General features: G+C 56.1%; 9 protein-coding genes across 9 annotated transcripts in view; 5 read left to right on the top strand and 4 right to left on the bottom strand.

Moving 5' to 3' along the window:
- The first annotated feature begins 16 nt into the window (after positions 1-16).
- cpcC (putative protein kinase (Gcn2)) lies at positions 17-5,341 on the top strand. The gene is made up of 6 exons (XM_024818441.1): positions 17-386; positions 440-2,470; positions 2,527-2,856; positions 2,907-3,909; positions 3,960-4,390; positions 4,454-5,341. The coding sequence occupies exons 1-6, from the start codon at positions 156-158 to the stop codon at positions 5,204-5,206; spliced, it is 4,779 nt and encodes a 1,592-aa protein (XP_024672852.1). The 5' UTR covers positions 17-155; the 3' UTR covers positions 5,207-5,341.
- Positions 5,342-5,626: 285 nt separating this feature from the next.
- Positions 5,627-6,916, bottom strand: cwc2 (active spliceosome conformation promoter CWC2; the record flags this gene model as incomplete). The annotated part of the gene is made up of 2 exons (XM_024815024.1): positions 5,627-6,184; positions 6,260-6,916. The coding sequence occupies 2 exons, from the start codon at positions 6,914-6,916 to the stop codon at positions 5,627-5,629; spliced, it is 1,215 nt and encodes a 404-aa protein (XP_024672851.1).
- Positions 6,917-7,199: 283 nt separating this feature from the next.
- On the top strand, positions 7,200-9,064 carry BDW47DRAFT_20498 (putative GTP binding protein (Gtp1)). Its single transcript, XM_024818440.1, has 10 exons — positions 7,200-7,360; positions 7,426-7,454; positions 7,523-7,537; positions 7,606-7,630; positions 7,686-8,004; positions 8,062-8,171; positions 8,228-8,373; positions 8,435-8,492; positions 8,560-8,724; positions 8,825-9,064. The coding sequence occupies exons 1-10, from the start codon at positions 7,332-7,334 to the stop codon at positions 9,030-9,032; spliced, it is 1,104 nt and encodes a 367-aa protein (XP_024672850.1). The 5' UTR covers positions 7,200-7,331; the 3' UTR covers positions 9,033-9,064.
- Positions 9,065-9,168: 104 nt separating this feature from the next.
- cpa1 (carbamoyl-phosphate synthase (glutamine-hydrolyzing) CPA1) lies at positions 9,169-10,965 on the bottom strand. The gene is made up of 2 exons (XM_024812311.1): positions 10,815-10,965; positions 9,169-10,750 (listed from the first exon to the last, which is right to left on the bottom strand). The coding sequence occupies exon 2, from the start codon at positions 10,648-10,650 to the stop codon at positions 9,286-9,288; it is 1,365 nt and encodes a 454-aa protein (XP_024672849.1). The 5' UTR covers positions 10,651-10,750; positions 10,815-10,965; the 3' UTR covers positions 9,169-9,285.
- A 1,423-nt stretch (positions 10,966-12,388) lies between these two features.
- BDW47DRAFT_125066 (uncharacterized protein) lies at positions 12,389-12,887 on the top strand (the record flags this gene model as incomplete). The annotated part of the gene is made up of 2 exons (XM_024816334.1): positions 12,389-12,585; positions 12,659-12,887. The coding sequence occupies 2 exons, from the start codon at positions 12,389-12,391 to the stop codon at positions 12,885-12,887; spliced, it is 426 nt and encodes a 141-aa protein (XP_024672848.1).
- An 880-nt stretch (positions 12,888-13,767) lies between these two features.
- Positions 13,768-15,341, top strand: BDW47DRAFT_20455 (putative DnaJ domain protein Psi). Its single transcript, XM_024818439.1, has 3 exons — positions 13,768-14,060; positions 14,132-14,832; positions 14,899-15,341. The coding sequence occupies exons 1-3, from the start codon at positions 13,913-13,915 to the stop codon at positions 15,193-15,195; spliced, it is 1,146 nt and encodes a 381-aa protein (XP_024672847.1). The 5' UTR covers positions 13,768-13,912; the 3' UTR covers positions 15,196-15,341.
- Positions 15,342-15,535: 194 nt separating this feature from the next.
- BDW47DRAFT_131175 (uncharacterized protein) lies at positions 15,536-17,465 on the top strand (the record flags this gene model as incomplete). Its single annotated transcript, XM_024817259.1, has 5 exons — positions 15,536-15,708; positions 15,854-15,999; positions 16,080-16,143; positions 16,207-16,606; positions 16,669-17,465. The coding sequence occupies exons 1-5, from the start codon at positions 15,559-15,561 to the stop codon at positions 17,463-17,465; spliced, it is 1,557 nt and encodes a 518-aa protein (XP_024672846.1). The 5' UTR covers positions 15,536-15,558.
- Positions 17,466-17,761: 296 nt separating this feature from the next.
- BDW47DRAFT_131174 (putative C6 transcription factor) lies at positions 17,762-20,976 on the bottom strand (the record flags this gene model as incomplete). Its single annotated transcript, XM_024817258.1, has 4 exons — positions 17,762-19,535; positions 20,000-20,069; positions 20,148-20,621; positions 20,949-20,976. 4 exons carry the CDS (start codon positions 20,974-20,976, stop codon positions 17,762-17,764), a joined length of 2,346 nt encoding a protein of 781 aa, XP_024672845.1.
- Positions 20,977-21,053: 77 nt separating this feature from the next.
- Positions 21,054-21,911, bottom strand: part of BDW47DRAFT_131172 (DUF500-domain-containing protein) — a 2,970-nt gene continuing 2,112 nt past the window's right edge. The window contains exon 2 of the mRNA XM_024817257.1: positions 21,054-21,890. Coding sequence (XP_024672844.1) covers positions 21,474-21,890 — 417 coding nt within the window. The 3' untranslated portion in view covers positions 21,054-21,473. The remainder of the gene's footprint in view (positions 21,891-21,911) is intronic.

Raw genomic sequence — 21,911 nt, 5'->3', positions numbered from 1 at the left:
TACACTTCTTCCTAATCTACTCCCGATCTTGAATATGTCCCCTTCGGAGATATAGAGGGCTGCAGCTTCGGCTGCATCTTTGTCACCGCGATCCCTTATGGCAAAGATCCATCACGATTCAATTCCACACCGCCCAAATTCCACCACGCCCCGCTATGCCTCCCAAGCACAAGAAGAACCACCATGCCCCCAAAACCGCCTCCCCTAGGGCGGAGAAGAAGAAAGCGGCTTCTCCATCCCAGCTGCATCCCACTGGGGATCCCTTCACCGCGCCCGTAGTCGCCCCTACCAATTACCAGGAGATCCACCAGAACGAGGTGGATGCCCTCCGATCCATATATGGCGATGACTTTGAGGAAGTCCAACACCGGCGCTCAGCTTGGCAGGTAGGCCGGATACCTCCGGTAACCGTTGTGATTTACACTGACGGGTCCCGTAGCAATCGTCCGAAGTAGCCTTCAAACTGCACCTCCGATCCTCCGCCAACCCCGACGTGCGAGCCGAGCTCCTAGTCGAGTTGCCAACGACGTACCCCAAGACCGTCCCGAACCTGTCCGTCGAGAACCTGGAGAACTTGCGGCAACGGGCCCGGGTACGGATTCAGGACATTTGTCAGACGAAACCGAAGACCCTCCTCGGGGCGGAGATGATCTACGAGATCGCCGTCGCCATCCAGGATGTTCTCGAAGATGTCGCAGAAGCCCAGGCCCAGGACAAGGATCTCCCCAGCTTGGAGGAGGAGCGCATGGAGCAGGAAGCCGCGGCCAACGAGCGTGCTGAGCAGGAAAAGCAGGAGGAGATCCGCAAGCAAGAGGCCGCCTCCGCAGAGGAGGAACGGGCCCTCCAGCTGCTGCTGGAAGATCGCGAGCGCACCAAGGCCCGCATCTCCCGGCGGAAAAGTCGGACGGGCTCCCTCGGGATCCAGGAAACCGTCGAAAACCTGCCGGACGCCATCTCGTTTGACCCCCCGGTGGTCCTGAGCAGTGCCGTCGAAGGCCCCCTGGTCTTCCAGGTCGTCTACGGGAAGACCCTGCTGAAGAGTACACCAGGGAAGGCGACATTTGCGGTCCGGCCCGTGGTGTCGGGCAATCGGTCCGGTGCACCACTTCTGGTGTTGAAGGAGATCGCCCTGGACGAGAAGGGGCAGGAACCGTTACTATTTCGGGAACGGATGCGCACGAGCGAGGACCGGCTGGAGAACCTGAGGCGATTGCGCCATCCGAATATCGTTCATTTCGTCGGTTTGAAGATCCAACGGCCTTTGGACGTGGCGGAGTCGCCCGACCATACCTGGACCGTCCATGTCCTCCTGGAACACGCCAACAAAGGGTCCCTAAATGAGTTTCTCGATATGGTGGGGACCGTGCCCGTGGAGATGCTCCGGAGCTGGACGATCCAGCTCCTCGAAGCGCTGGAGTTCTACCATCGGAGTGGACTGGTCCATGGCAACATCCATTGCGGCCGCATCTTCTTGTTCCGAAATCCCACGGGGAGCACGGTCGTCAAACTGCAATCGAGCATCGAGGAGGCGCTGCCTGAATCTGGAGCCCCCCACCGACCGCTAACGACATCCAAGTCCCCGTTCTGGCTGCCCCCCGAGCTGACCCAGGGGAGCGCGCCGCTCACCACCAAGACGGACGTCTGGGATCTGGGAATCACCTTCCTGCAGATGGCCTTTGGGCAGGATGTCCTCCAACGGTATACCTCCGTCGATGCACTGATGGGTTCCCTCAACCTCTCCCTGCCGCTGCAAGATCTCCTCCATGAGATTTTCCGGCCCGATCCGAGGAAGCGGCCGACGGCCTTCCAGCTACAGCCGTCGGAGTTTTTCCGGGTAGATCTGCCGTTGGTGGTCCGGACGAGCGCCTCCAACTCGATATCACTTCCGAGGCGCCCGCGTCTGGACTCGTCGGGTGCCCTAGCAACCTTCTCGCGATATCACCAGGATTTCGATGAAGCCGGTCGTCTGGGCAAGGGGGGCTTCGGTCAGGTGGTCAAGGCGCGGAACAAGCTCGACGGTCGATTCTACGCGGTAAAGAAGATCTCGCACAAATCGGCGGCGGCCTTGAAGGATACGCTCTCCGAGATTATGCTGCTCTCGCGACTCAACCATCCCTACGTCGTCCGCTACTATACCGCATGGCTGGAGCAGGACTACACCGCCGAAGAGCACGCCCTCTCCTCCACCGAAGGTGACTCGTTTCGCAGCGACGATTCCCACGAGTTCGGCTACAGCACCCCCGGCCTGGACTTTATCAGCTCCAGCGGTTACCCGAAAATCGAGTTTGGCTCCGACAGCGAGGAGGAACACCACGAGCCCATGTCACCAGGGGCGAAGGCTGAAAGCCCCGACACGTACCATGCCACTGAGAGCAGCACCGGGCGGGAACTGAGTCGGGTCCGATCGGGCTCCCAGAGTCGCCCCATCCTCACCACCCTGTATATCCAGATGGAGTATTGCGAGAAGCACGTGAGTGGAACTTCCATGCCACCCACTCCCCCTAGAATTCTGCTAATCGTACACAGACCCTCCGGGATCTCATCCGAAATGGCCTGTATGATGATGTCGAACGGTCGTGGCGGTTGTTCCGACAGATCTTGGATGGACTGAGTCACATCCATTCTCACGGGATCATCCACCGCGACCTCAAGCCCGACAACATCTTTATCGACGTCGCCAACAACCCGCGGATCGGTGATTTCGGTCTCGCGACCAGCGGGCAGTTTACCACCGCCGTGCGCTCCTCCGATGCGGCTGAGTTCGAGGGAAATCTCACCCGGAGTTTGGGCACGACGTATTACGTGTCACCGGAGATGAAGTCGGGCTTCACAGGACACTACACGGAGAAGGTCGACGTAAGTACCGGGCGACAGTGACACGGGAAAATGGAAGCTGACCAGTGCAGATGTTCTCTTTGGGAGTTATCTTCTTTGAAATGTGCCACCCTCTCCCGACCGGCATGGAACGGGATCAGACTTTGCGAGAGATCCGGGAGAAGGACCATACGCTCCCGCCTACTTTCCAATACTCGGATAAGGTAATCCAGGGCCAGATCATCGAATCGCTACTGAAACACAATCCGAACGAGCGCCCGTCGGCTTCGGAGCTGCTTCATAGTGGTCAGATCCCCTTGCAGGTCGAAGAGGAGACATTCCGACGTGCCATTGTCCACTTGCTCTCCAATCCCAATTCCCCGGACTACAAAAAGATCCTGTCAGCCATCTTTTCTCAGTCGCCCAAGAAGTTTGAGGATATGGCCTGGGACATGGACTCGCGGGGAGCGCCGGCGGCGAACGAACTGCTCGTCCAGGGTCTCGTGAAACAACGCCTCACATCGATCTTCCGCCGACACGGCGCCGTCGAGACGACGCGACAAATGCTGTTTCCTCGTTCTCAGCACTATCATAACGGGGCCGTGCGGTTGCTGGATTCGTCGGGTAACCTCCTTCAGCTGCCTTTTGACCTGACCCTGCCCAATGCTCGTGCGATTCCCCGGCAAGACCCGTCCCTGGAGAAGTCTTTCACGTTTGGCACCGTGTATCGTGAGATGTCCCACGGCGGCGAACCGCGCACGCATAAAGAAGTCGATTTTGATATCATGTCGCCAAACGCTTTAGATCTGTCCTTGAAAGAGGCGGAAGTCATCAAGGTGCTCGACGAGATCATCGAAGAGTTCCCCCCGTTACGACTAGCCTCGATGTGCTTTCTCATCAACCATTCGGATTTACTCCAACTCATCATGGAATTCTGCCGCATCACTCCGTCTCAAGTCCCCTTGGTCAAGGAAATTATGAGCAAGTTGAACGTCGGGAAGTGGAATATGCAAAAGATCAGGAGTGAGCTTCGCTCCCCTTCGATCGGCATCGCTTCGACCTCGTTGGACGATCTTGCCCGCTTCGACTTCCGAGGTTTGTTGGCTCCTCCCACTCCTCGAACGCTCGTTGACTAACCTTGGTAGACTCTCCGAAACAAACTCAGAAGCGGCTTCGGGCGATCATGGAAGGCACTCCGTTTGCCGAGCGGCTGGCGCCCATCTTCACCCGTATCAACCTACTGGTGACGTATCTGCAAGGGTTTGAGGTGAAACGGAAGGTGTACGTCAGTCCTCTGGGGAGTCTCAACGAGAAGTTTTACCGTGGCCGCATACTGTTCCAGTGTGTCTTCGACAACAAGCGACGGGATGTCTTCGCAGCCGGTGGTCGATATGACTCGTTGGTTCAAGAGTTTACTCCCAAGCTGCTCGGCAGTAGTCCCCAGACACATGCCGTCGGCTTCAATCTGAGCTGGGACCGGCTCAGCTCGGCCATGGTTGAATTTCTTAGAGCGCCCACGAAGACCCCAACCAAGCATCCTGAAACGGATGCTGGGGTTTTCTGGAGAACCAGACGGGTGAGTCTTTCCACATGCAACCTTCCTGGTTTACTCTGTAGCCCCGTCACTAACATACTCCAGTGCGATGTACTTGTGGCCAGTTTTGATGCCACCGTGCTGCGCACATTAGGCGTCAAGATCGTGCAGGACATGTGGGCAAACGACATCAGCGCCGAGCTCGCCGTCGATGCGCTCTCCCTTGAGGACCTCATAAGCAAGTACCGCGACCACAATCACGGTTGGATCGTGATCGTCAAGCAAGACAGCCTAGAGCGGGGCTTCAAAGTGCGTTGTCTCCTGCCGTGGGAAGAGTTCGACATCAGGAGCCCGGAGCTAGTCCCCTGGCTGCGGAACGAAATCTGGGCGCGCAATCACCGCGAAGGCTTGGTAGATCCCCGACAAATCCGACCACTCAGCCAAGCGGACGTCAGCGGCGGGGCGAGCGAGCGCGCCAACGACGTGCGCATCCTCCTCTCCCAGCACCGCAGCAAGAAGACCAACCGGCGGAACATCGTCGAATCCGCGCTCGTCCGCTCGCGCGAGGTCATGGAACACGCGTTGAACGGGCCCATCGCCGCCATCGACACTCGCGACGATCTCCTCGAAGCCATCCGCGACACGCGCCTGTCAGACCCAGACAGCTGGCGCACGGTCATCCAGAACGCGCCGCTGACAGAGCGCAAGTACCTCAGCCAGGTGCACGAGCTGATGACCGACCTCGCCAACGAGGGTCGTGCCCGTGACGGGGCGGATCACTACAGCAACGCTTTCATCTACAACTACCGTACAGGTTCTTGCCTGTACTACGATTTGGGAGGTGCAAATAATCAATGATGATCTAGATATATATATACATAACTAGATGTACGGAGTCATGTGTTATGCCTGTCATGTGTTGAATGTTCATGTTTTTCCTTCAGTTGCATTGCATTTTGATTTGCGTAATTTGGTCGATTTTTTGAATTCTCCTCTCCGAGTTCTATAGCCAATACCATAGCAAATATACCCTTTCGCATGCCGGTAAAACCACCTACCTGTTTGCATGTATTCCTGCGTCAGGACAACAAAACACCTGCAAAGCAAGACCAAATCTAAAGCGATGAATATTATATGATAAAAGGTATCTCTGTTATTGTACAGGCCAGATGCAAAACATGACGGTAATAAATATAATCGATGAAAAAAAAAAGGAAGAACACCCCAAATCAACCCAACTTGAATCAAATCAAAAACGGGAAGAAAAGAAACCTTAAACTAATCACTATCATCATCACTTCCGTAGCCCACTAATGGCCCCGATGGAGCCTTGGCCGCTTGCGTGGTGATATTGCCCCCGGCCATACTTTGTAACGCGGCCACTGTCGAACTGTTGAAGATTCCCCCTCCACCAGTCACCTGCCCTTGTGCAGCGGGAGCAGGAGTATCATAGGCAGCAGCAGCACCAGCAGACGACGACGACGCACCCTCAAGCATAAGCTGCTCAGCCGGTGCCTCAAGCTGCGCCGGCTGCTCCGATCCCTCCAGCGCCTTAGTCCGCGTATACCAGATCTCATCTGACGGCTCGTAACCCTGGAGACCGAACGAGCCCTCGATCTTCCGCCGCTTTTTGGCCTCGGGGTCCTTGCCCTCTAGCTCGGCGACGTAGTCGGCTGGGAGGGCCCTTCGCACGGCCTCGGCGGCTTGCTCTTCGAGACGGCGGGCTTCGCGCTTTTGCGCGAGCGGGTTCGGGTCGACGGTTGCCCAGCGCACGTTGAGGATCTCGCTGTGGTCGAGGCTTTGGTGGGCCATGGCTTCTTTGGCGAATTCGGCGTTCTATTGAGGGTTAGTATGTGGGAGCATAGGGACGTACAATGGCATGCCCGGAGAAGTGCAGGGGGAGGAACTTACAGCTGTGTTGGTATATGTGACGAACGCCACTCCCCGCGCAGTCAAGACACGGATGCGATCAATCTGCCCCCACTCCTGGAAATGGCGCGAGACAACCTCCTCGATATCATCCGAGACGTGGATGCGGCCCACGTACAGCGTGCGATTCTGGCGCGTGAACGACCCCACACCGCCCATGTCATCTCTGTAGTCGCTGAACTTATCACGGCCAAAGCAGTCAACGTTGGGGTTGAACAGGTCGTGAAGTGTCGGCAGACGATGCAGATACTCGCACTCGTGGCCCTTGTGGCAGACGCCGCGCGCGAAGAACAAGCAGAAATAGGACCCCGTGACCTTATCCGCCCGCGTGTATCCGCTGTCCTTGGCGATGTTGCAGCGGCCCTCGGCGGCGTGCTTGGACAGGTACTTGTCTTCGCGGTCGCCGCCGGACCACTTGTTGTACCAGATGTTGAAGATGGTGCCGGTTTGCGGGGGCGGTTCGGACTTGACGGTCGCTGGGTCAATCTGCGGCCGGGCAGGACGACGCTTGCGGCGGATGATCTTTTTGGTCTTCTTCGCGGCGACGGTGCTGTCGCCTTCTTGCTCTGGCTCTTGGGATTGCTGGTCGGTGGTGGTTGTTGTGAGGGCGTTTTCGTCGGTGGCGGTCTGTTGGTCCATGACTGGAGTCGGGGAGGGCTCTACGGCCCCCGGAGCATCGATGACTGCCGTGTCCGCCATTGTGAAAGGATGAAGATCTCTTAGGCGGGGAAGGGGAAACTGGAGAAGTGTGATGGAAGAAGGATACTTTTTGACGATTGAGATTCGCATCTCGGAGGTCGATGCTTACATAAGACGAGTCAGTCTTGGCATCGACGATTTTGAGTTGATATGAGATTCTTATCGCCAATCCTCAGTCCAGCTATTGAAGCTTGCTGCACATCATCCCTGGAGAGCTTCTCCTTTACTGTTCTCTGCTATAGTCATACAGGGCATCTGCGAAACTAGCCGAGCCTACCTCTCCGATCGCGTTTCTTTCTTTGCTACCCCGACTCCGTCCCGTTGTTGCAGAGTCCGCGGGGCTCCCACCGACAAGATGGTGAACATCACGGAGAAGATCAAGGAGTACGTATGGCATGGAGTTGGTCGTGGGGACTCTAGGTTCGGGCACCGGAGCTGACACGATCCAGGATTGAGGATGAGATGCGCAGGACGCAGAGTAAGTTCATCTGTTCTCCCCGCAAGCTGCCATCCGCCGAAGAATGCCCCGCGCTAACAATCCGATAGAGAACAAGAACACAGGTACGACCACGCCGACTTACCTATTATCCCCATGAATTTATTCGGTCTCTGACATATTTCGCCTGCAGAATACCATCTGGGTCTGCTCAAAGGGTACCTCGCCTTTCCGCCCCGTATCTCTCCCCCCGCCCCGCTAACAAACGGATAGAAAGCTTGCCCGACTGCGCGCCCAGCTCCTGGAACCTACCGGTGGCTCAGGCGGCGGTGGCTCCGGATTCGATGTCAGCAAGAGCGGTGACGCGCGAGTGGCCCTGGTTGGGTTCCCCTCCGTCGGAAAGTCCACCTTCCTAGGCCAGATCACGCGGACGAAGGCCGAGACCGCAGCCTACGCGTTCACCACGTTGACGGCTATCCCTGGTGTGTTGGAGTATGGCGGCGCCGAGATCCAGATTCTGGATTTGCCTGGTATTATCGAAGGGGCTTCTGAGGGTAAGGGGCGAGGGCGGCAGGTTATCTCGGCTGCTAAGGTACATACATCTCCTCTTTTTTTTCCAGGCCCAAAGTTGGAATCTGACGGAAGATAGACAAGTGACTTGATCATGATGGTCCTCGACGCCACGAAAAAAGCAGAGCAGCGCGCTCTTCTAGAGGCGGAACTGGACGCCGTGGGAATTCGGCTGAACAAGGACCCTCCGTATGTTCCTCTGCTTCGCCTCTCCTCTCCCGGTGGTGGATGAACTGACCGAACAGGAACATCTACTTGAAACAAAAAAAAGCGGGCGGCATCAAAACCACCTTCCAGACACCGCCCAAGTACCTCGACGAGAGGATGATCTTCAACGTGCTCAAAGACTACAAGATCTTGAACTGCGAGGTGCTGGTTCGAGACGAGAATGGTACTTTATTCCTTTTCTTCCCTACTGTCACAGCCACAAGCAAAGACTAAGTAACTCGCAGCCACAATCGACGACTTCATCGATGTGATCATGAAAGACCACCGGAAATACATTCGCTGGTAAGCCATCCCCTATCAATTACCCACCCTAAACCCCAACAAGAATCAAACTCATAACGAATGACAGCCTCTACGTCTACAACAAAATCGACAGCGTCAGCCTCGACTTCCTGGACCAGCTCGCCCGCGAACCCTACACAGCGGTCATGAGCTGCGAGCTCAACCTCGGCGTGCAAGACGTCGTAGAACGCCTGTGGAAGGAACTCCGCTTGATTCGGATTTACACGAAACGGTTCGTCCTCCCTTCTACTCCCCAAGCTATCTACCCCCCTAGTATAAGATAAAGGGGGAATAAGAAAGAAAGAAAGAAGTAAATGCTAAGCATCCAACAGAAAAGGCGACGAACCCGACTTCTCGGAGGCCCTCATCGTCCGCCACAATTCGACCATCGAAGACGTGTGCGACCAGGTGCATCGCACACTGAAGGACTCGTTCAAGTATGCGATGGTGTGGGGCGCCAGTGCGCGCCATGTGCCGCAGCGGGTGGGACTGAGCCATCCTGTGGCTGATGAGGATGTTGTGTCTATTGTGGCGAAATAAATGAAATAATTAGTTACTTGCTTGCTACACTGTTCCTGTCTTTGAGCGGTAGAGGAGATTTGTGTAGTTTTACTCAGGTTCTACGGTAGGTTTCTAGGGTGTGATTGCACAGGGATGATTATGGATATCTGTAATGGTTCGTATTAAAGATATTCAATTAGGTGAAAGCAACAGTAACAATGTCCCAGACAATTGTCAATTTGACCAGACCCCGAAAAAAAAAACGCCAGAACAGAAACAAGATTATAGCCCCTTAAGCGGCAGCGGCGGCAGCAGCAGCGGCGGCAGCCACGTTCTGCATGCCGATGGTGGGCTGCACACCCACACGCTCATTGGCGAGCAGGTCGACCAGGAGCGGGCTGGGGATGGACTCCCGCTCGGGGAAGAAGGCCTTTTGGCTGGTCTTGTACTTCAGGACGCTGTCCAGGTAGATGTCGAACAGGTAGGAGGAGTCCAGGGGACCGCCCTTGGCCTCGGGGTGGAACTGGGTGCTGAAGATGGGGCGGGACTTGTGGATCATGCCCTCGTTGCTGGAGTCGTTGAGGTTGACGAAGTAGGGCTTCCACTCCGAGGGCAGGGTCGAGGCGTCGACCGCGTAGCCGTGGTTCTGGCTGGTGATGTGGCAGCGACCGGTGCTCAGATCCAGGGCAGGGATGTTGTGCGCGCGGTTGCCGTACTTCAGCTTGACGGTGCGGGCACCGGCGGCCAGAGCCAGCAGCTGGTGACCCAGGCAGATGCCGAAGATGGGGACCTGGGAGTTCTCCATCAGGCAGCGCAGGTGGTGGGTGGTATCCTGGCAGTGGGTCGGGTCACCGGGGCCGTTGGAGATGAAGACACCGTCGAAGTGGTGGGCGACCTTGTGGATGGGGAAGTCGAAGGGGAGGACGGTGACGCTGGCGCCGCGGCCGACCAGGCTGCGCAGGATGTTCTCCTTGACACCGCAGTCGATGACGGCGACGTGGCACTGGGGGTCGGCGGCCGCAATGTGGAAGGGCTGCTTGGTGCTGACCTGACGGACGAGGTGGATCTGCTCGGGATCGGTGAAGGCCTCGTCCTGGTCGGCGTCGTACTCCTCACCGACGGTGATCCGGGCGAGGGAGGAACCCTGCTCACGGAGGTAGGTGACGATCTCGCGGGTGTCCACACCGGAGATGGCGGGGACGCCCTCGCGGGCGCACCACTCGCCGAGACTCTCGACGGCAGTCCAGTGGCTGTACTGCTCAGCGACGTCGGCGACGACGACACCGGCGGCCTGGAGGTTGGGCGACTCAAAGTACTTGAGCAGACCGGACTGGTCCTTGGAGGCGGAGGGAACGCCGTAGTTGCCGATCAAGGGCTGGGTGAAGACCAGGATCTGGCCACGGTACGAGGGATCGGTCAAGGACTCGGGATATCCGACCAGAGAGGTGGTGAAGACGGCCTCGCCGGAAATGTTGGAGCGGGCTCCAAACGACTTTCCGTGGAAGATGGGGCCATCCCGGATGGTGAAGGTAGCGCGTTCAGGAGCAGGACGCTGCTGACGAACGGTCGCCATGAAGCGAGACTGCATGGTGGCCTTCATTGAAGGGAAGGCAGAGACCCGGGCGGGCATGCCCTTGCTGAAGATTTGGGCGAACATAATGGGGGAGATGTGATGATTCTAATGTGATGATTCTGATTCGTTGATGGGGAATTCAGTAGTTTCCAGAAGCTTTCCAGAGGTGATCCGAAATGTAGTCCTAATTGAATTTCTATTAGCATGCTGTTCATTGTTCGAAGGGATCCGGGGAAAGGCAGCCGTACCTGAGAAGTGAAGATGGAGGGTGCCAAACACATAAGCGCGACTGTGGGATTACCAGTCACTAAATTAAAAAAAGGGAAGAGATCTGTTAGATCGACATGAATGAGTCTTTAGTGGGATTGTTGATGGGTAGGTAGTGATGTGGTGGTGAAGGTTGAGATGGAAGAAAGAAAAGAAAGAAAGAAAGAGAAGGAGAGGAAGAAAAAAAAAGCTTTAAGAAAAACGGACGGCGGCAAACCGGACAAACCGGACAAAATCACGGGAAAAAATCTCAGTGGGGGAGCCGGCACGTGTTCCGGCTCACCGACTCTGCTGGGCCAATCATCTCGCTCAGATTGGGCTGATCCGATATTCGGACTGGTTTGTTCAACGCGTTTCCCTTCTCTAGGTACCAGTCCCTCTCCCTGTCCCTCCAAGCGATATCTCAACTCGGTCGGATCCACTATTATGGTGGGCCTTGGACTATTGGACTATTGATGTTAGTTGGCCACCGCGGTTATCGCTTCGATTTTTCAACGCCAACACCCTGCGGGATCCACTGTCTATCGCGACTGGACTTTGCATTGGAGGATGTCGGATTGCTTAATTCACAGTCTCGTTCCTAATCTATTCTTAATCGGACGGAGGAATTTAAGTAGGAAACAGGGACGATGAGAGATGATTTTTGGTTGCAAGTGGATCCGTTGGCTACATGCCGCATGAAGTACATATATTCATCCCGAGATGAATGGTCGTTGACTCCCAATAGACCCCACCTCTTATCGATCTCGTCTGGGCTGTCGTGATACCACCGACTCAGGTCCGTGAGCGCTGAGAAGATGGGTTGGGAAACCTAGGTCACCATCGCCTAGCAGACATGATACATCCATTGGGCCGATGCCATGAAGATCCGTCGCGGATCTCTCCAAGTTTAGAACGGATGAATTAGCACGAGTTGTAGGCTGCGGTTGAATGCTACATGGTTTAGAACATGGGGTAATGAAGAGTCGTCTATACGGAATACCTGTTGAGGTCCTCTTGCACGCGGAGACGAGGTCATCTTTCCAGCCACCCGCAATGCAGATCGCTTCCTGGGATCCCATGCAGCGACGAAAATGCCGTTCCCTGCTTGATGTGATGAGTCACAGATGGGCTGGATTGGCCTAGAGGGGATCCAGTTGTGCATCTCTCCTGGATTTTCCCTGTCACAATGAGTACTAAGTATCCAATCACCTCTATCTATCGGACATGACTCTATCGGGTACTCCGAGATTGGGGGCCATCTTTGTTAGGGATCTTCCCGTCGCGCAGAGCGTCAACAGGATTGCACGGTCACGCGTCTGCCACTCCTCCAACTCAGGTCTACCCTATACTAATGGATTGACTGTACTATCCAAACACATTACTCATGAAGTCGAAGTAGGACATATTGAAAGTAACTCCCACGCGAACTCGCCTGGAGATTTACACCAAGGAATCGCCTCGTTATACGCACGGCGTAGAGAGCATGCAAGATATGCACACCAGAGCCCCGCCCAAAGGCCAGCCAAACGGTGGATTTTTTTTCGGGGAGGTCCCCTATGGACATCATTCGCCCATGCCACGTCAACCGGGGTTCGAAAGGCACGGAACCTTCGTCCAGGAGCAAACGAGAAGATCAAACGAGCGGGCCATTAACTTCATTTGGAGACTCGACATCATCAACAGGTGCATCAACACGCTGCTCCAGGCGCCGCACTGTTCCTGGATCTTGCAGAACAATAACGGCAGCACTTTGGCCACCAACAAGACCCCGTCTGATGCAGCGACGATGGCCTGGAGCTAACCCCACCCCGAATTAGACTCCCTCCCCATGCCGTACGACCAGGGCACTAGAACGAGCACTGGGTGCAGAGGCACTTGGCGTGTCGATCAACTACACCGAGAGCGTCTCGAGAGTCTCGAACTGGTTCCTCGCGAGGGACAACGACGTGTGGGCTAACCTGGGAACCCGCCTCGGTGGCCTCGCCGCTGTGCTGGATTTCAAGACCGGGACTACATGTGTCCTTGGACCGGAAACGACGTGGTCAGCCGGCAGGTGGCACACCGCGAACTAGCGGGTTCATTCGCGCGGCCGGCAATGCGGCCTTGCAGACTAACGGGACATTTGTCGGCGGGCGCCCGCTACCAGACAGAAGGGACCCCTCGACCTGGGATATCAACCAACCACGCACTGCTACCTGTGGTCGATCCAGGCGATCTGCACTGACGAGTAGCGGGAGATTTCCATGTGGGGGGAGAATGAGACACTGTAGTCATTCATTCAGTCTTTTTCTCTTTCCTTTCTTTACCTACATCTTCGGTCTCTCTGCCTTGAGTCTTCCATCCTTTACTCTTTCTCTCTATCAATGGGTCGGTCCTGATCCTTATGATGTCTTATATACTTCAGCTGGATGTAGATTAAGTAATGGATGATGTGGCTGACTCAATGCTGACTCAGGCCACGATCCAAGAGACGCCAGTCGACGATGCGATCAGGATGAAGATGGATGATGCTCTCTCATCTTCTGTATCATTGATTTTCTGTCTCAAGGGACTTGCCCAATGAATGACGATCGATCTGGATGAACCTCGTTGGCGATCGAAGCTTCTCGAATCTTCGAGCAGGCAGAGGCAAAAGTGAGGAGCTGCGGTCAACGTCACACGTCACATCACCTTTTCTATCGTCAACGGTCTCTTTCTTCCTCTCGTGCAGGAACCGTCAAATCAGCCAACTCTTCTTGCTGACTTCTTTTTTTCTCTCTCTCCTCCTTGTCTTTCGTCTATCACCTTTGTTGTCAGATCGTATTTAAACCACTATTGAGTTCTCACCTGCGTTCTGTTCCCCAGATCTATCTGGTCACCGCCCCGAATCTTCTACGTCATTCACGCTCTCTCCCCCCCACTTCGGTCCTTTTCCCTCCCCCTCCGTCCAAGGCCGCCGTGGCTGACTCTCGCCTTGGACGTCGACTGTATATTCGATCTACAACTCGTCAAATTTTCTCTCACGACGTTGTGATTTCTCTCTGATTCCGAAAATACGTGACCCTTCTTCCAACAATCATCCTCGGTCAACACCCCAATTCCGAAAGCGAACGACACAATGGTCGCGGAAACGAAATTGTACGACTCCCTCAGCGTCAAGCCTGAGGCGTCGCAGGATGAAATCAAAAAGGCCTACCGCAAGGCGGCTCTCAAGTACCACCCGGACAAGAACAAGGATAACCCCCAAGCTTCTGAGAAATTCAAAGGTATGACCTCCTCGTCCCTAGCCCCGACACGACCAGTCTCACTGACTTTGCTTTCTTTTTCAACAATGTAGAGGTCTCTCAAGCATATGAGGTCCTTTCCGATCCCGAGAAACGAAAGGTCTACGATCAGTTCGGCCTCGAGTACCTACTACGCGGGGGTCCCCCTCCCGGGCCCACCGGTGGTGCGGGCCCCGAGGGCAGCCCCTTCGGCGGCGGCGGAATGCCCGGTGGATTCTCGTTCGGAGGGATGCCGGGTGGTGGTGGGGGTGGCGGTCGCACCTTCCACTTCTCGACAGGGCCGGGCGGCGGCGGCTCTGGCTTCCGGTTCAGCTCCGCCGACGACATCTTCCGGAATTTCGCCAAGGCCAGTGGTGGCATGGGCGGCGGCGGCGGCGGCGGCGGCGGCGGGTTCGACGACGATGATATCTTCTCCATGTTGAACGGTGGTCTCGGCGGAGGTGGCGGCCCTCGCGCCCGCACCACTCGCGGCCCCGGTGGATTCCCGCAGTCGAGTCGGCGGGGACCAACGCCCGAGCCCACGGTGGTGGAGAAGGAGCTGCCGCTGACGCTGGAAGAGCTGATGCGCGGCACCACGAAGAAGGTGACGGTCAAGAGCCGGTCCTTTGACGCCAGCGGCAAGCGCACCGTGCAGGACGTGACCTTGGAGGCCAACATCAAGCCGGGTTTGCGGACGGGCTCCAAGATCAAGTACCGCGGGGTCGGGGACCAGGAAGAAGGCGGCCGTCAGGACGTCCATCTCATTGTGACAGAGGTACGCAATTCCCTTCCCCCCCTTTTGAAAGTCAAGAGCAAGACAGAAGATGCTAACAATCCGTAGAAAGAAAATCCCAACTTCAAACGCCGCGGCGACGACCTCGTCACCACCGTCGATCTCAGCCTCAAAGAAGCCCTCACCGGCTGGGACCGCATCGTGCGCACCATCGACGGCAAATCCATCCGGGTGTCGAAACCCGGCCCGACGCAGCCCGGCCATGAGGAGCGATATCCCAATTTGGGCATGACGATATCGAAGAAGCCCAGCGAGCGGGGGGATCTGATCGTGCGGGTGAATGTGAAGTTCCCCACGAGTCTGACTGCATCGCAGAAGGATATCCTGAAGGATGTTTTGACTTGATCGTTTTTTATTTCTTTCTTTTGTCGTGCTGGGTTTGTGTGATTTAGGAGTAGCATTGGAGTCGGCGTTAGGGAAGGGATGATGATGATGGTCATGTATATTCTTAGATCAGACGAAAAAATAACCAAAGTCCTTTCATATGTTCATTACTCGATATACTTCAACAGTGGAGTCCGTATCCTTCCAATCCCCTCATCAGATCCCCTAAACCCAATCGGGAAATCCACCGTAGTCAACCCGTGACCTCATGCGGAGAAGCCAAAACAACCGTCACCTGCTCTCCTCTCCTCCTCCTCTTTCTTCTTCCTTTGCTCTGACTTCCTCCTTCCACAACTCATATCAATACTCGATATTACTTTCAAAATGCGTCGAAGAATAACCCTCCTCCAGCACGCCTCCACCCCCTACGACCCAACCCAAGCCCACCTCTCCCCCGACGCCCTCTCCCTCCGCACCCTCGACGCCGCCCGCGAAGACCGCACCACTTTTGCTTTGGATGAGATTCCTTCTGAGGTGTGTTCTCTTCTTCTCTCTATCTCTATCTTTCCCCCGGACTTGTTTGATACGAGCGAGCGCGTGTGGACGAATACAGGCGGTATCACATCAAACAGAATGAATGGGAGAATTCGGAGCTAATGCGGTGTGTTATGCTGGATAGCTCAGGAAAGTCCTACAATCATGCTATCAGCTTCATGTGAGGTGGGCGAGTGAGAGACCCGCTGGGGCGCCGGCGCCGTTTGCGAGTCGTGTTAGTTCCGGGTTGCATGTTTTGTTTACGCCTGGGGAGGGGGTGGATGGGGATGGGTTTGTCTCTTCCTCTTTCTGGTGATATGTCTAGAGTGTGAATGTGGTTACTGATTATAGGATCTATTTTATCGTTGTAGAGAGTCTCTGTGTCAGACACTGAAGCAAGCATTCGGGGATGAGGTGGATTGTGTTTCTCCCGAGGTACGTCCGCACCCTCCTTTCTCATGCTCAACTGAGTGGAAAAGATAAGACTAATGAGGATAGTCATCATTCATCACCCCCCCAATCCTCTCCACCCGCTTCGCCGCCTCTACTTCGTCCCAATTCTACTCCCGTCTTCCATCCCTCGACTCCCTCATTGCCTACATCGAACGCGGCGTCTGCGCGTCGTCCTCGGACCCCGATAGCTGCCACCAACAAGCGGAGGCCCTCCGCTCCGCTGACTCCCTCGACATCAACTACGATAGTATCTCGCATGCGCTGACCGTCTCCGGGTTCTGGGACTCCGCGCCGCAAGGCGGGTGGACGGAGGAGATTGCCAAACCGGTCCGCAAGGGGACGGATCAGATTGAGGTTGGCTTGCTCGGTGCCGAACCGGCGAAGGAGCCCGAGGAGATCAAGATGGGAGGCTTACTGGGTGTCGTGGGGAATGATGATCAACTGAGTATGTCCATTTTATCTACCCATTTGTCTTGCGATAAGTCGAGTCGGATGCTAACCCGCTAGAACCCACGCTTTTCTCCTTCCCCGCACGTCATCACGATCTCCCCAACGAAGCCACCTACAGCGTGTCCTTCCCCCCGCCAACAGGGCTGCACCCAACAATGACAATCTCCCTGCCGCAGGCATCACTGCATCGCCCGCCCGCTCCACCCGACGCGACCTGCGCGCTACACACCTACCTCACGCTCCCGTCCACCATCTTCGGCGACAAGTACCAGCTCTCGACAACCGACCCGCTCTTCCTATCCTCGCACAACCTCGCCGCCCTCCGCGCCGTAGCAGGCGAAACCGACCTCGAAGCCCCAGACTGGTCCGTCTCCCGCTGGGGCTCAACCTGGCTCCTAGAGCTCGCCACGCCGGACCCAACCTCCGACGAATGGAACGTCACCGTCCCACTCCACCTCCGCTACCTCAAGCCCTCCGAGTCAGGGATCCGCTCCGCAGCCGTGCCCTGGCCCGTCGTCTTCTGGGCCTGCACAGCCGAAGACGGCACCAAGATGGGCGTCAATCCCTTTGACAGGGCGAATCTCGGCTGGGACGGCCTGTTCGGCCCGCGGACGATGTTCTACCAGCTGCACCCGGCGCCGCAGCCGGGCGCCCCGCTCGTGGAAGAGCTGGAGGTGCCTGTTCTTCGACTAGAGAATGAGGGTATCTTCCAGGGTAAGGTGATTGAGTTGGCTACTGTGGCGGTCATCTCGTTGGGATTTGTGTGGGTGTTGTGGAAGTTGGGATTGGTGGTGCGGGGTTCGGGTGGAGGCGTGGATGCAAGGAAGAGGGAGAAGAGGGGGAAGGCGGAGTAATTTCTGTTTTTTGTCCTTCTTTCCTATATTTTTTTTTTTTTTCATTTGGTTGATGGGATATTCTCCTGCATTTAGCGAGCTTCGTCCTCTGGATATATATATATATAATGGTACAGTGGTGGTATCATTGCGTCAATCGTAGATATATACAAAAAAAAAGAAAAAAATAGAAGGATAAGAAAGATATAGAAAGAGCCTGACTCGTAGACCAGATCTGACACAGACACAGACAAGCCATATGTGAATGAAACGGTCCCTCAAAAGCCATGAGCAAAAAATATTTTTTAAAGAGAAAGTCAAATCCTCGTAGTCGGCATCGGCGTCGAAACATCCGTGTCAAGAAACGTATCCAGATCATACTGCGACAAATGCGGCATATCAATCAAGACGTCGCTCAGCCACGAGAAGCCCGGATAGTCCGCCAGGGAGTGGGTGGACGGGGCGCGCTCGCGGTCGGTCCAGTCCATGGGCGGGGCGGAGACGTCCGCGTTGACGCGGAGGACGTCGCGGAGGGCGCGGGTGTCTTCTTCCTTGCGGCGCTGGTGGAGGAGGATGAGGAGGTAGGCGGTGGAGTAGGCCTCGCGCATGACGTCTGTGTTGTAGGCGGCGGCGACCTCGCGGAGGGTGCGCATTGCGTCGCCGAGGAGGAGGAGGGAGGCGCGGGTGTCGATCGCGACGAGGGTGCTGACTATTTGGAAGGGAACGTTGGCGACCTGGTGCCAGGGGCTGTCGGAGGCGACGAGGTCGCGGGAGGCGCGGAGGGCCTTGGCGGCGAGGGCGAGGACGCGGTCGAGGAGGTCGCCGGCGATGCCGGTGTGGAGGGCGCGGAGGCGGCGGTAGATGCAGAGCATGAGGTTGCATTGGGCGAGGACGAGGGTGGGTTGCGGGTGGATGAGGTCGAGGACGTGGGTGAGGGCTGCTTCGAGGTCGGGGAGGTCTTGGGTGGTGCTGGGGTCGAGGTTCTCGGAGATGGGGAGCAGGTTAAAGATCTCGGTGGTGTAGCCGGAGGGGCGCGGGGTCGGGGGGAGGGTGGTGGCGCCGTAGAGGACGACGCGCGAGCGGCTGAGCTCGAAGGAGATCCAGGTGTTGAGGTGCCGGGCCATGCCGAAGAGGCGGCGGCGGAACTCGGGGTCGCAGGGGTAGGGTTCGTCGGAGGAGGTGGGGGGGATGGACTGGCCGAGGAGGATGGGGTCGGGGTGCGGGGCGGAGGAAGGGTCGGGCGGTTCCAGGTGGAGGCCGGTGGCCTCGATGAGGTGCATGAGCGTGCAGCTGGCCATCCAGGTGGCATGCGGGGAGGCGGTCATGCGCAGGTAGGCGACGCGCAGGACCCAGCCGGCGATGAGGTCTGCCGCGGAGGGCGAGGGCTCGGCGAGGACATTCTGCTCGAGGATGAGCCGGGCGGTCTCGGCCAGCTGGAGCTCGGTGGAGGTGGCTTGGCGGCGGGAGAAGAGGTAGCCGAGGGCGGCGACGCCACAGAGGACGGCATCGTAAGGACCAAAGGCGAGGGCGGACTCGGCGGTGGGGGGCAGCCAGCGCCGGCTCACCTGGCGGAGGAGGCTGTCGCGGTCGAGGAAACCGTAGCAGGGGTCGATCTTGTCGAAAAAGATGTAGGTCAGGGAGCGCATGTCGTCCTGGGAGATGGTCTCGACGACGGGGACGGCGCTCCGGGCCGGGAGGGTCGAGGGCGGGTGACGGATGCCGACGTTCCAGGCGAAAAGGTGCAGCTTGGGGGCATTGCGCGGGTCAATCTTGAGGGCCAAGCGACGCACGAAGGCGGCGCCCGAATTGGCTTCACGCGAGTTCAGGCGGATGCCCGTGGAATCTCCGGGGGCGGGTTGGTCGTGATGTGGGGGAGGGTGGTTCTTGGGAGTGGGGTCGTCGTGGACCACACTGGCGACGGACGGGGTGTTGGTGGGATGGGGACGGAGAGGTCGGACGTCCCTCTTCTTGCGCGAGAGCAGGTCATACTGACAGTCGACCCCGAACTGCAAGCAGGTACTGCAGGGTTGATCGCCGGAGCATTTTCGCTTGCGAGATTGGCACGAAGTGCAGGCGACTCGCGAGCGTTTCCTGGAGTGGTCAGCGGGGGGGTCAATCGGGATGGATTCCATGAATAGAATCAGAGATGAAGAGAGAGAAGAGAAAGGGTAAGAATAGGTAAGAATAGGTAAGAAGAGAGATGAGAAGAGAGATGAGAAGAGATGAGAGATGGAGAAGAGGAAAGTAAAGAAAAGATGAGGAGAAGAAATGTTGGAGAAGAAGACCAGCCAATAACAGCCCGGATGGCCCAAACAGGGAACCCGACCATGTGACATTCCGTACCTGAGGTATCTACCATTATATCTCAACTACTTCAGCACAATTACTCTCTATACCTACTCCCATTCGGATATCTCATCAGATCCTCCAATTCCCGCAGATCAGGCATTCCCGCCGGTCCGGGCATATACTGGGAATTCTCCCGAAAGGTCGTCCCATTCCACCACAGCTCATTCTTATGCAGGGCCTCCATGATCTTCCCGGCGTCGATGAACGTGCGAATCTCCACCATCTGGCCTTCGTGCCAGCGCGTTACCCAGACGTTGACGATGTCAAAATCGTCTCCTATATCATTCATCAGTCTCAGATCATGACATAACATATATAGCAAGAGAAAGAAAAAAGGGAGACAAGGGAGGATACCAGAATTCATCACCCCCCTAAAATTAACCTCCGCAACACTCCACCGACTCTCACACCCCCCGTGGATCGCCCGCGGATGAATCTCAAACCTATCCGCATGGTCGTAAAACAGCACACTCACCCTCCTCAACGCATTCACATAGAAATGCATCAAATCCCCATAGTGCCCCGCAATCGGGTGGTTGCCCATCACCGTGAAGCTGACGTTCTTGTGGATGAGCGTAAACAGCTTCGACATGTCCTTTTCCAGGCTTTTGAAGGCGTCCCAGATGTGCATCTGCGTTACGTAGGGACAGGTCGTGGACGGGTTGTCGAAGAGGAAGCCTTCGCGGTTCTTGTCCGGCCCGTGGGTTGGGGGGCGGGGGTAGGGGTTGCCGATGCCGTCGCCGTTGCAGTCGCTGTCTGGGTCGGCTATACCCGAGCCGTCGCAGTCGGGGCCCTCGAGGGGCTTACTGGGGGGTTGTAGTTGTAGGGCTTGTTGGGTGGAATGGCTGGCCCAGATGCGGAGGCAGTTGGCTGGGACGCTGGTGAGGAGGAGAGCCGGGATGGTGTATTTGAGGATGTGCATTTTCTTCTTTTTTCCCTTCTTTTTTCCCGTCCTTTTTTGGTATGTATGTTTTTCTATTTTATTCTTCTATTGTCTTGTCGTTACAGGGCTAAGATAGTGTAGTATATCTGGAGTATAAACGGCACGTAGAATATATATATACAGTCATAAATATCCGAACTATAATCAACCGTAGCTATGTCGTACACGGACGATTCCAAAATAAGCCGTTTTCACATTCCCATAAAGAATACTACTCCCTAGGTAGTAGGGACTAATCATAGTTCACCAGGACTGCATCACTCAATTATTATCTACCTAATAAGTACTAAAGGTACAACTATAACGAGCAACTCAACCAGATATCTTATATTCCATAGCACTATCTATATTGCAATGCTGTATCCAACAACTCAACACATGGGATACAAATAAATCTAATCCACTTGCTTTCCTACATAGCCCTCATCTCTTATACAACGGACCAAGAAGTAGCACAAAGAGTAGGAAACAAAAAAATAAGAAGAAAGAAACCAAACGCCCAGGTATATTTCCATGTCCCTTTCCCATCTGCACGCCAACACGCTAAGTGAACAATCGAAGAAAATAACTAAACTGAGGTATGGAGGTGGGTGGGGTGGAGGTACACATGAAAAAGAAAACAGAGAAAGGAATAAGGAGGGGGGGGGAGGGAGGGGGAAAGAGAGAAAGGGAGGCCAATAAATCTCTCCGGGTATATACAATTACACGAACCAATGAAATGCGGCGATGAAAGACTCTTATAAAACAGACGCAGTCTGCCGCTGCACGGAGGTCGTGTGGCTGTCTTCCTCCGTCACCGTCTTGACTGGCTCAACTGGATCAAGATCTAGCTTTTCCTCGTCGGCGTCCGGCCGGGCGTCCACGTCGGAGGTGGAGACTTTATCTTTGATGCTCGCCTCCGTGTCCGAGGCCGAGTCCCATGACCGGGCCGTGGATACCGAGTGGAACTCGTCCTTGTCTTGAACCCGGGCGGGAGATGCTCCGCGCGACGCCTCGGAGGCATCGTCGGTGGGGCCCAGAGGCAGTTCAGCAAATCCGTTTTGGGTCTGTTCCGTCTCGGGTGACGGGGGAGAATGGGAGACGGGTGACCTAGATGACGAGATGGACGGGCGGTGGTGCGGATCGCGGGGCGGGAGGGGCAATTCGGACTGATCCTGAATGGGCGAGCCTGGAGG

This window comes from Aspergillus candidus (assembly GCF_002847045.1).
Source record: "Aspergillus candidus strain CBS 102.13 unplaced genomic scaffold BDW47scaffold_17, whole genome shotgun sequence".
Taxonomy (NCBI): Eukaryota; Fungi; Ascomycota; class Eurotiomycetes; order Eurotiales; family Aspergillaceae; genus Aspergillus; species Aspergillus candidus.
Note: the sequence above shows the minus strand (reverse complement) of the source record. Positions and strands in the feature narration are given on the sequence as shown.